Source organism: Morus notabilis, unplaced genomic scaffold, assembly GCF_000414095.1.
Source record: "Morus notabilis unplaced genomic scaffold, ASM41409v2 Scaffold1420, whole genome shotgun sequence".
Classification (NCBI taxonomy): domain Eukaryota; kingdom Viridiplantae; phylum Streptophyta; class Magnoliopsida; order Rosales; family Moraceae; genus Morus; species Morus notabilis.
In genome coordinates, this window is record NW_010361775.1 from 352,260 (window position 1) to 363,880 (window position 11,621).

An 11,621-nucleotide genomic window follows, 5' to 3' on the forward strand; every position below is an offset into this window, starting at 1 on the left:
CAAAAAAAAATTTGTTAATTAAACATTAAAAAGTTATTTATCCCGTCAGTTAACCAAAAAAAAAAAAAAAAAACATTATTCATTTACCTTGCATTTAAAAAATCTCTAAAACCCACCTGACGTTCACTTGGAACTTCACCACCTCTTCACTTGGAGACACAAAAATGGCGGCCTCAGCTTCCATGAGCTTCACACTGATAAAGCCCAATTCTTCTTCTTCTTCTTCAGCATCTCCGAAGTGTAGGGTTTTGACTCTCAGATGCGCCTCCCAATCCCAACTTGCCGCCTCTGGTAATCAAAATTCTCGTTCTGTCTCGTTTTAAGGTTCTACATTTTCTCCGGTTTTAGGGATTTTTCGATGCTTTTGTTATTTAATTAATAAACGACTACTTCTTATTGAAACAGTGTTCTATTCGTCTCTTGTGTTTGAGTTGAGGATTTCCAATTTCGTTTGAATTTCGTAATTTTCTCTTAATATACTTGGATAATGAAAGGAAAAAAAAAAAAAGAAAAAAAAAACTCTCTTTATATATAGTTATCAACCTTTTTTTGTTATTTTCCTTTTGGAAAAATAATATCTTCAATCCTTCAAAAAAAAAAAATTATTTAAAATTATTTTCCTCTGATGAGCTTGGCAATCTTCTCTTTGGCCACATTCATTAATATTTTTCTTGACATTGTGGTAATATAATACAATAATATATAGTCTGATTTTCTGTGTGTTTTGTTTAGGGTTGGCAGAAAGACCTTGGAAGGTGTCAGATGCTAGATTGGTGCTTGAAGATGGTTCAGTCTGGAAAGCCAAGTCATTCGGTGCTTCAGGAACCCAACTTGGTGAAGTTGTATTCAATACATCTTTGACTGGGTGAGATGATACATAAAACTCTATAATTTATTAGTTATCAACATATTATCCTTGTGATTTTTGAAAGGGGACAAATGGGGTTTTGAGAGGGAACTTTCTTACCATAGTTGCATAGACTTAACATGGTGATGGCATTAAATTTATTCGGTTTCTTTTGTATTATGGGGAAGGAAAATGACTGAAGAAAAATGACAAAAGAAATGCATAGCCTATTACTTAGGTTCCATTTCGTTCGTGGGTTCAAATTGTAGCGATTTGAACCCTTTGAGTTTGAATTGCAAAATCTGAACATTATGGTCTAAATTACTATCTGAACTGGTGTTTGGGTATGCAGTTAAAGTGTCAAATCTGAAATGGGATAAAACCTGAATTTGTGTTAGGAAGCATGTTGAAAAGATGAATTTAGGGGGAAAAAACATTCGTATATTGTAGCAAATAGGTTCGGATTGGGTGAACTTAGGGGGGAAGTATATTCTGAAATGGCCTTAAACCAACCCAGAGTAACTTATCAAACAACAATTTGGATTGAGCTAATGGATTTAGATTGTCTGAACCCATCCACCAAACACTCTCTTACTACAGTTGTGTTGGTCAAGATAATTGCATTGACCAAAGAAAAATGAAAAAGAAAAGTACACCTTTACTTTCAAAAGTTGTTGTGGCTTATAATTTGGAGTTGGCTTCATGGTTTCCTACAATAATACTGCAGGTATCAGGAAATTCTTACTGACCCTAGCTATGCTGGTCAGTTTGTGCTTATGACAAATCCCCACATTGGAAATACTGGTGTAAATTTTGGTAGGTGAAGTTTTTCTCATTCACTCTTGAAAAAAACTTCTTTATCTTGGAGGTCATACCTTCTTATATGAATTTTCTCTATTGTTAGATGATGAAGAGTCAAGTGAATGCTTTCTTGCCGGCCTAGTGATCAGAAGTTTAACTATCAGGTTCACTTTCTTCTCCAATTGCTACTTCATGAATATTCATCCAATTGTCTTTCTGATTTACCTTCGATCGATTCATTGTTTCTTTCCCCTGACAAATAATCTTCGATTTATTGTTTCTTTCCCCTGACAAATAATCTTCCAGTACTTCAAATTGGCGATGCAAAGAAACACTGGGTGATTATTTGGCAAAAAGGAACATCATGGGAATTTGTAAGTTAACCACGTGGAGAATTTATTTAGTTACTTATTTTTGCAGAGGGAATAGGCTTGTTATTGTTAGCTTTTTTGTTTAATTTCCGACTGCTGATTACATGCCTTTTTCATTATATAACAGATGACGTTGACACACGTGCAATTACCCGTCGATTAAGGGAAGATGGAAGCCTCATTGGTGTCTTGAGTACAGAGGAATCCAAAACAGATGAGGAACTATTAGAAATGTCACGTTCATGGGATATTGTTGGTAAGGATTTCATGCAGTTGTATAATAGGGTTTTAGAACTTGAGAGGGTGGAAAAAAGAAGAAAGAAAAGTAACATTCACAACTTAATTTGTCTTTGTAGGCATTGACTTAATTAGTGGTGTTTCATGTAAGGCCCCTTATGAATGGGTTGATAAAACGAATTCCGAATGGGATTTTAACTCCACTGGTGGAGAAACATTCCGGGTGAGTGATCAATCCTAAAGTGTTTATTTTTTATTCGTGTGTGTATGCGTGCGCGCGCGTGAAAACGATAATGTGCTTTTGGTAATTAACTCCTTTTTTCTTCATATGGGTTTGAAGATTGTTGCATACGATTTTGGAATCAAGCATAACATACTTAGGCGATTGGCGTCTTATGGCTGTAAAATTACTGTTGTGCCATCAACATGGCCGGCATCAGAGACGCTAAAAATGAAGCCAGATGGGGTTCTTTTCAGCAATGGCCCTGGAGACCCGTCTGCCGTTCCTTATGCTGTTGAAACAGTCAAGGAAATACTTGGAAAGGTTCCTGTTTTTGGAATCTGCATGGGTCATCAGCTGCTCGGACAGGCACTGGGTGGTAAAACCTTTAAAATGAAGTTTGGTCACCACGGAGGAAATCATCCAGTTTGTAATCTTAGAACTGGTCATGTTGAGATTAGTGCTCAGGTACGTAGCTTAAAAAAGACCAGTTTTTTATTGCATTTATTAATGGCTAGGAAATCTAATGTTCTTGCTCTTTAACACTGATTAGGAGTTGGAATGGGAAGTGCATTTTTCACGTAGTTGATTTTAGAGAATGCAGCAGTTAAATAAATACTTGGTCTATGTTTTAGGTGAATGTAACTTTTTTTAATTACCGATTATTTCCTTATTATTCTGTGGTTATCCTTTCGCAGAATCACAACTACGCAGTCGATCCTGCATCGCTCCCGGAGGGTGTGGAAGTGACTCATGTAAATCTTAATGATGGAAGCTGCGCTGGCCTTGCTTATCCTGCAAAAAACATTATGTCCCTTCAATACCATCCTGAAGCATCTCCAGGACCTCATGATTCGGACTATGGTAAGTAAGAAATTCAATTTTCATGTCCACACAACTTTGAACTACGTATAGAATTAATTTTTTAACATTCTAAAGTTCATAATATACTATGTTCAATTGTATCTGAGCAATCTTTGAGATCTTCATTTAGCGTGATAATGAGCTCAGAGCCAGTCTCCGCTCTATTGTTTCTATATGCAGTCAGTGTTTTTCCTATATTCTGCATTGTGGTTATTTATTCCGCGCATTGACGTTAAGCACTTTTGTCGCCGCAGCTTTTAGAGAGTTCGTCGAGCTGATGAAGAAAGTAAAACAAAATGCATAAACAAGCTACACTCGAGTTTTTCTGTGATCATTGACTTTTGTGAAATCTTCAATTTTCATGTGGAGAAGGCAGAAGATACTGGTTTCCTTTCCCCTTCATTTTCTATCACAATTTTGTTTGTAATCAGAGAATAATAGAGAGGATTTTTTTGGAAAAAAAAAACATAATTTGGCTCACAGAGTTTGTCCTTGAATTGTATTCTTATATACATTATTTTCATTTTGTTTTTGTCTCCAGGCTTTATTCTTTAACATTGTGTTCCGAAAGGTGCTAAAAAATAGAAAGTAGAAGGTAAAATATCAGGTGAAAAAAAAAATAGAAAGGAAAAACGTTTTTACATAAAAACGGAGAAAAGGATTAGAATTGTCAACATATATTACTTTAGTACTAAACCTTCACCGCTATAATTGGAAGGATTAAAAAATAGCTGTCCAGTTAAAATAATTTTCCCCCTCGAGTTATTCCCTAATTTCTTTTTCTTTTTCCTCCCTCTACCAAAAATATAAGGAATAAAAAGATATAGAGCTATAATGTTTTTTTTTTTTTTAAAGATAATGTTAAAATTTATGTGACACAATAATTACAAATTTATTACTTAAATGAAACACTAACAAAAAATATAGCCTTTACGTATAAAAAAGGAATTATGTCCATATAAATATATCCTATCATGATAATTGTTTTCAAGGTATATAATAATATTTGGACAAATTTTTGCAAGAGAGTTAACTGAAAAAAGTACTCAAATGCACCAATCCGGTTGCACCTACCTAGTCCTTTTAAAAAGTAACTACCATTTGTTTCCTTTTATGTAACGCCTGTCATTTTCTTTTTAACGAAAAAACAGGAAATTTAACGATCTAGCATGATAATAATTTTTATTTTATGAGATTCATATTAAGTGTCTTATTCAGTTATTTCACAGGTGACTGTCACGAGCGACTGACAAGCTCGAAGTGTTTATGTCAAACTTGTATGTTGAAGTAGAATTTAATTTTTATTTGTGCACTTTTATTATGATATGTTATGATATTTAAGTTATGTCATTCTATGATTCTTATGTGATGTTAGGTGTCAAATTAAATTATTATTGATTAAATAAATTTCCTGAATTATCTGATTGTTGTTATCATTATTTTATGTGTTCAAATTTTATAATTTTACATTTATTAAAATTGAATTATAATTCTCTAACTGAGTAAGAGTAAGGCTTTCTGATTTTATGAATTGTAATTTTATGTGAATAAAAGTGGTGTCATGATAATTGTATAATTATGTAACGATGATATGAGATGAGTCATGCTATGATTCAATGTCTCAATGATATGAATATTGATTTCCAACGTTATTATGGAATGATTTGACATGAAACCTAAGAATAAGAGCACATCGTGAACTGGGGCATTCGTCACCCTGTACAACAAAAAGGTTAAATAAGCTAGCGAGTCAAGTAAGCACATTCTTACTTGCAACATGATAAATGTTATGAAAAATGTTAAGGAATGTTTATGATTTAAGGATTATGAGTTAAATATTCTCTTGCAATCCTTTTTACGATAATTTTTATGAAGATATTTATTGAACTATGATTTATGGTTTATGACGAGTTTTAAACTAAGAGAATGTATATGTATATATTCACTTAATTAAGTGTTACACACCGTTTATGTTTGTCTTGCTAGGTGGACCGTCCCACAAGGTTGACATATTATGTTTGTCCCGCTAAGTGAACTTGTCATGTTTGGTTTGACTTTAACTACCTCACTCCTTTCGTGACGGCACACTAATGATGTTAACGGTACAACGTTTAGGCCCTTAAAGATAAAATGAACAATGTTTTAATATGAAAATTCAAAGAAAAAATATGCTATATATATATATGTGTGTGTGCTTCGTACATGATGATGATTATGTTACGTTTTCATTGAAAACTAAAGTTATATTTTTTTGTGAGATAAGGAAGTGTACTTACTAAACTTTTGCTTACTTAAGAATTATATCATGTTACAGATAAGAGTAAGAAGCAAACCGTTTAAAATGGAGGGTGAGAATGGTTAAAAGTAAGAGTCAAGGCTTTCTGATTTTATGAATTGTAATTTTATGTGAATAAAAGTGGTGTCATGATAATTGTATAATTATGTAACAATGATATGAGATGAGTCATGCTATGATTCAATGTCTCAATGATATGAATATTGATTTCCAACGTTATTATGGAATGATTTGACATGAAACCTAAGAATAAGAGCACATCGTGAACTGGGGCATTCGTCACCCTGTACAACAAAAAGGTTAAATAAGCTAGCGAGTCAAGTAAGCACATTCTTACTTGCAACATGATAAATGTTATGAAAAATGTTAAGGAATGTTTATGATTTAAGGATTATGAGTTAAATATTCTCTTGCAATCCTTTTTACGATAATTTTTATGAAGATATTTATTGAACTATGATTTATGGTTTATGACGAGTTTTAAACTAAGAGAATGTATATGTATATATTCACTTAATTAAGTGTTACACACCGTTTATGTTTGTCTTGCTAGGTGGACCGTCCCACAAGGTTGACATATTATGTTTGTCCCGCTAAGTGAACTTGTCATGTTTGGTTTGACTTTAACTACCTCACTCCTTTCGTGACGGCACACTAATGATGTTAACGGTACAACGTTTAGGCCCTTAAAGATAAAATGAACAATGTTTTAATATGAAAATTCAAAGAAAAAATATGCTATATATATATGTGTGTGTGTGCGCTTCGTACATGATGATGATTATGTTACGTTTTCATTGAAAACTAAAGTTATATTTTTTTGTGAGATAAGGAAGTGTACTTACTAAACTTTTGCTTACTTAAGAATTATATCATGTTACAGATAAGAGTAAGAAGCAAACCGTTTAAAATGGAGGGTGAGAATGGTTAAATAACGGTTCATGTGACGTCCGACGTCCGTAAAGGGGCGTTACATTTTATCACCTTTTATTTATATTTTTTTTATCAAAAGAATTAAATTAATCTGTCTGGAAAAGAAAAAAAGAGATTAAATAAACTAACAAACCGTTACAGATAATAATTAAAATATTTTCAGCATAAAAAATGAATAAAATCCCTTTTTTCTTTTCAAAAATTATAAATTGTATTTTAGGCACGTAGTCACGGAACCATAATTTTATTTTACGGGCATAAACTAAAAATGATAAAAAGTTAATATAATCGTAAAATTTTGAGTCCTAATACTATTAACTTTGTTTTTTCCTCCAAGTCCTAATACTATTAACTAGACATGCTACAAATGTGCATAATCAGTTTATTGAATTTTTTACACCCGAATATAAATTTTTCCAAAGAGTTTAGTTTTTTTAATTTATTATTCTTTTAATTGTTTAGTTTAATAAAAAAGTTAAGTTGAATGAACCAAAATGCATGTTTCAAACAAAATGTGTTTTTAGTTAATATTATAATGTATAGACAAGAAGAACATATTCAAGTAATAAAGATTTTAGTGGTACATTAGATAGAAAATTATTTAGAAAGTAGATATGAGAACATAATAGTTGATAGGACCACAAGAAAAAAAAAAGTGTTTAAATAACTATACATTTGAAAATAAATATAATTTCAACAAGGGAAATTTTAAAAAAATATTTATAATATAATAATTAAAAGAGTCTTGTAAAAAAAAAGTTAAAAGCCCGTTTGGTTGGAGGATTCGTTTTCTGATTCGAATCATGATTCATGGTTCGCTACAGTATTTTCTCTCACAAAAAACACATGTAAATCGAAAATGATTCTAATCTCATGGTTCTAATTCATAAACCAAACGGACTCGTAAGGACACATTTGAGAATAATTTTATAATAGTTCATTTGGGAACAATATTTTTTATTACTTTTAATATAATAAAGGACACATGAAATTAAATTTAGTGGATAAATATTCGAAAGTTGTGTTAATTAATGGGGCTATATTAAAAAAAATTGAAAAAAAAAAAACAGAAGGGCCTTAAAATAAAATCTCAAAAGTTCAAGAGGCTAGACGTAACAAACGCCTTGGCTAAACTGTGCATCTTCTTAAGGAAAAGAAAAGAAACCCTAAAGCTCATCAGTGAGCCCCGGCCCCCAACTCTTTCCGCCCTCCTTTCGTGCCTGATTTCAAGCCAAATTTTAATGTAAGCTCTGCTCCTCCATGGTTGTTGGTTTTTTATTTGTAATTTTTCTTTTTGTAGTTTCTGTTTGTAATTTTTGTTTGAAAATTGGGATTCTGTGGTGGAAAACCCAAGCCTCTGAGGAGATTTGAATCTTTCTGTTGTAATCATTCATTTCATTTTGCTTCTGTTCTATGATATACGGTGGGATTTCATATGGTTTTTTTTTAAATACAAATCTCAAAGTGGATGGCTTTGCAATGGAAATCTTGGCTTATTGGATGATAATGGATATCTGAGATAATAACCAAGCCTATTTGGGGAAAATAAGTAAACAGTAGAGTGGCAAGGAAGACATTTTGTTTAAGTTGTTGAGCATAAGAATCAAGAGAGCTTCAATTTTGTTCGTCATTTTTGTTTGAAGTTGAAGTTGGGTTTATTGGTTATTCAAGTTTTGTGTTTGAAATTTTTATTTGAAGTTTAAACTTATGAAATAGAAGTTGGTGTATGGAGTTTGTTGATAATTGATTGATTTTTTCTTTTTTTTTTGGAATTTATTTGATTGTTGAAAATTGCCATTGTGATTTTTGGTTGATATGGGTGAAAATTGCTATTTTCATTAGTTTGTATTTTTAGCTATTTGTGATTTTTCGTTAATTACTTTTCTGTTTTTGGAAGATTGATATTAGTTTGATTAGTTTGCTATTTGTTGCAAGTTGGGTTGTGTGATTAGTTGGATACTGTTAGAAGTTCATATTTGTAGGATTTGTGAAATTAGTTTGATATTTGTTGGAAATTGATATGATTATGATGTTATGAAAGGTTTGATTTTTTTAATCAGAATTGTAAGCAACATGGCCACAACATTCGTCTTTGTAATTTCAGACTATGTATTATCTTCATATTATGACCTATTTTGGACTGTAATTTTCATTAAATATGATTAATTTTGGACTTTATAACTGATATGTTCATGTTGCGACTTATTTTGCAATATTTAATGCTTCTAGATATACTTCGAGTTAGATATGTTTCTATGTAGTATGCTACTTTAGTGGACAGAGAACATCTTGATCATTTTCAAATTTTACAGTTGCAAATTGTCCAACAACGTTACCATTGAATAGGGACTTTTGAATTGGAAAAAAAAAATAAAAAATAGGGAGCAAGGAAAACGTTGAACGCCTTGGTTCATGATTCTGCCTTTCAAAACTAGGAAAGAAATCTTTTTTTTTTTCATTTTATGCGAATTTGGTGCAAGATGGGGAGGCTACTATTTATAAATTTATGGTTATTGTTTTGTTGGATTGACAATTTCTTTCTTCATTGAATGCTCTACACAGACTTAAATCAAGGTGGTTGCAGTTTTTAGCCATGACTTTACTCGAACTGATCACCAAGGCCTCGGCCAGTGCCCAAACTCTCGCTACTCTTCCAGACTACCCGGTTGTTCTCAACCCTGATTCCATTTTCCCCATTTTGAATCCAAAAGGCGATGAACCAAACATGTCGACTCTTCCCATTCCTGTTACCGGATGGCAAATATCTGAATCTGATTCCAAGTTTGTTGACTTGTGCAAGAATTTCTTCAATGAGCTTGGGGAAAAGCTCAAAAACCCGATGTCTTTTAGTAAAGAGGAGTTTTTGGGAATGCTGAACAAGTTTCTTGAGAATATTAGGGAAAAGTTTGGGATCCAAATTGGGGTAGCTTCGTCCAATGATGGGTATTCACGGGTTCTAGTTGAGAAAGTTGGATTGTTTATGGGAAAGAATGTTGCTGCCCTGGTTTTGGAAGCCTGCATTACTTTTGAGATTTGGGAATTGGTGGAAGCTTTGATTGTCAATGGGTTTGTTGGGAATTCTTGTTATTCAAATGTGGTTCCTAGACTCGTAGTAAAGGAGAGATCAGACTTGCTATGTCACTGTGTTAAGCACGCAGCTGATCTTGGGCCAACAGAATTACGTCTCATCTTGAAGTATTTTCTTAGTTCACAGAAGCATGCCGGTGTGGTTAATGTGCGAAAGGAATGGGAGAGACAAGCACTGTTAGCTATTGACAAGGCCACTGATAAAAATCTCCCAAGGAAGAAAGCTGTCGTCGCAAAAGAGGCCTCGATTTTGCTTATGGTAGCATACGATGGTTTTTCTTCTTCAGAGCTCTGCTTGCATTATCTATTGGCATCGGCCAATCTTGATGAGGTGGTGTTATCATCTGCCATTAGCAAGTTGAACGGCAAAGAGATGATGAGCTTGATTCGGTACTTGGGAAAGTGGCTGAAGAAATACGAGAGATTTCCTCAAGCGGTTCCTTGTCCCAAGGCGTCGACCTTGGGTCTGAAGGCTTGTGATTGGGTTCCTAAGCTTGAAGATGTCGTAAAATGTCTCGGCATTGTGCTGGATGAGAACTTTTCTGCATTGGTGTTGCATCCCGAGTTTCACGAGGAACTCAGATCTATCGAGGCAATAGTTAGTTCTTTAGCCTCGGAAGCTAGATTCGCCTGCTTAGTGGCCAATGTAGCTGAAAATTTGAAAAGTGAAGTTCAAGGTGCCTAGAACTTGCCCGATATCGTCGGGTGAAAATTTTGCGCTGAGGTTGTAATGTTAATCACTTGGAAATGAATAATTTATTTTATTGATTTCCTTTCTTGCAAAAAAAATTAGGATGTGTTTGGAACTCGTTTTAAAGTGATTTTGTTTTTTTGTATGAAAATGGAATGAAAACGTTTTTAATCTCAGACAGAAATTATTTTTAAAAATGCGTTTGATAGTTTTATCAAGAAATTATTTTCAGCGTAAAAAAATTTATTAAAATAAAAAATAAAAAATGATTGAAAGTCGTTTTTCATTTCTCTTTTATTTTACATTAAATTAAAAAATTATTATTATTATTATTTTTTATTTTTAATTGTGTCAAATATCATTTTTTTTACGTTTTTATTTTTTTTTTGAAAAATGTGAAAAATAAAAACAAAAATAACTGCAAACGCAACCTATAATTTCTCATTGATGTTTATGGTGTTTAGTATTGATTGGCAGATCAAACATGCGGTTATGGTGCTTCTCTTGATCATTTCGTTTCTAGTCAGTAGTAGCGTCAAACAAAGAGAATCTCAGCTAAATGTAGAAGTTGTTTGATGGCGCATGGTAAAAATTGTTAAAAACCGAAATTACGACTGCCTCGCAAAACAGAGTCGGGTCGATCTGATTAGCCTTTCGGATTTAGGTTATCTGGGCCCAACCCGAATTAAAGAGCTGGGTTTCGTGCTGAACTGTTTGGGCCAGCCCAAAATGACAACCTGAAAACACAGTGAGCACTTTCAAAAGTATTTTTTTTTTCTTTTTTTTCAATTGACACCTATTCTGACCTCTTTTATAGGTGTTAGGAAAAGGCCGACAGGTCTAAAGGTACCATCTATGCTCAGTGGTAGGAGTAGTGATAATCACGTGGCTAGATGTCATCTATATGTCCTTGTGTCCTTTTTATAAATATACAATGTTATAGGCTGGATAAAGATTCGTATGATAATTGAGATTATGATTCGTGATTTATTATAATATTTTTTTTTATAAAAGATATATATAAATTGAGGATGATTTTAAATTATAGTTTTGAATTTATGAATCAAACGTCTATTAAGACACCGACGGTATCACACATTAATAAAAAAATAGGTTCTGTAGCATAAGCCTTGTAAATGAAACAATTTAAAACCTGTTTAGTTTGTTGATTTAAATTTTTAATTTGACTTGATATGTGATTTATCTGAATTTTTTATTATAATAAAAAAAATTAAATGTAACTGTTTATAAAATATTTTTACTATAATAAAATT

At 32.6% G+C, this 11,621-nt stretch overlaps 2 protein-coding genes across 2 annotated transcripts; both read left to right on the forward strand.

The window, feature by feature from the left end:
- Nucleotides 1-148: 148 nt before the first annotated feature.
- On the forward strand, nt 149-3,872 carry LOC21395420 (carbamoyl-phosphate synthase small chain, chloroplastic). The gene is made up of 10 exons (XM_024167268.1): nt 149-291; nt 733-865; nt 1,575-1,663; nt 1,752-1,812; nt 1,955-2,022; nt 2,147-2,275; nt 2,376-2,479; nt 2,597-2,944; nt 3,175-3,340; nt 3,595-3,872. The coding sequence occupies exons 1-10, from the start codon at nt 165-167 to the stop codon at nt 3,642-3,644; spliced, it is 1,275 nt and encodes a 424-aa protein (XP_024023036.1). The 5' UTR covers nt 149-164; the 3' UTR covers nt 3,645-3,872.
- Nucleotides 3,873-7,691: 3,819 nt separating this feature from the next.
- Nucleotides 7,692-10,375, forward strand: LOC21395421. The gene is made up of 2 exons (XM_024167270.1): nt 7,692-7,812; nt 9,132-10,375. Exon 2 carries the CDS (start codon nt 9,163-9,165, stop codon nt 10,339-10,341), a length of 1,179 nt encoding a protein of 392 aa, XP_024023038.1. The 5' UTR covers nt 7,692-7,812; nt 9,132-9,162; the 3' UTR covers nt 10,342-10,375.
- Nucleotides 10,376-11,621: the final 1,246 nt, after the last annotated feature.

Coding starts and splice junctions, on each gene's coding strand:
- LOC21395420 (XM_024167268.1), top strand. CDS start 165: ATGGCGGCCTCAGCTTCCATGAGCTTCACACTGATAAAGCCCAATTCT. Junction 866..1,574: donor TTCAATACATCTTTGACTGG/GTGAGATGATAC, acceptor ATAATACTGCAG/GTATCAGGAAATTCTTACTG. Junction 2,023..2,146: donor AAGGAACATCATGGGAATTT/GTAAGTTAACCA, acceptor ATTATATAACAG/ATGACGTTGACACACGTGCA.
- LOC21395421 (XM_024167270.1), top strand. CDS start 9,163: ATGACTTTACTCGAACTGATCACCAAGGCCTCGGCCAGTGCCCAAACT.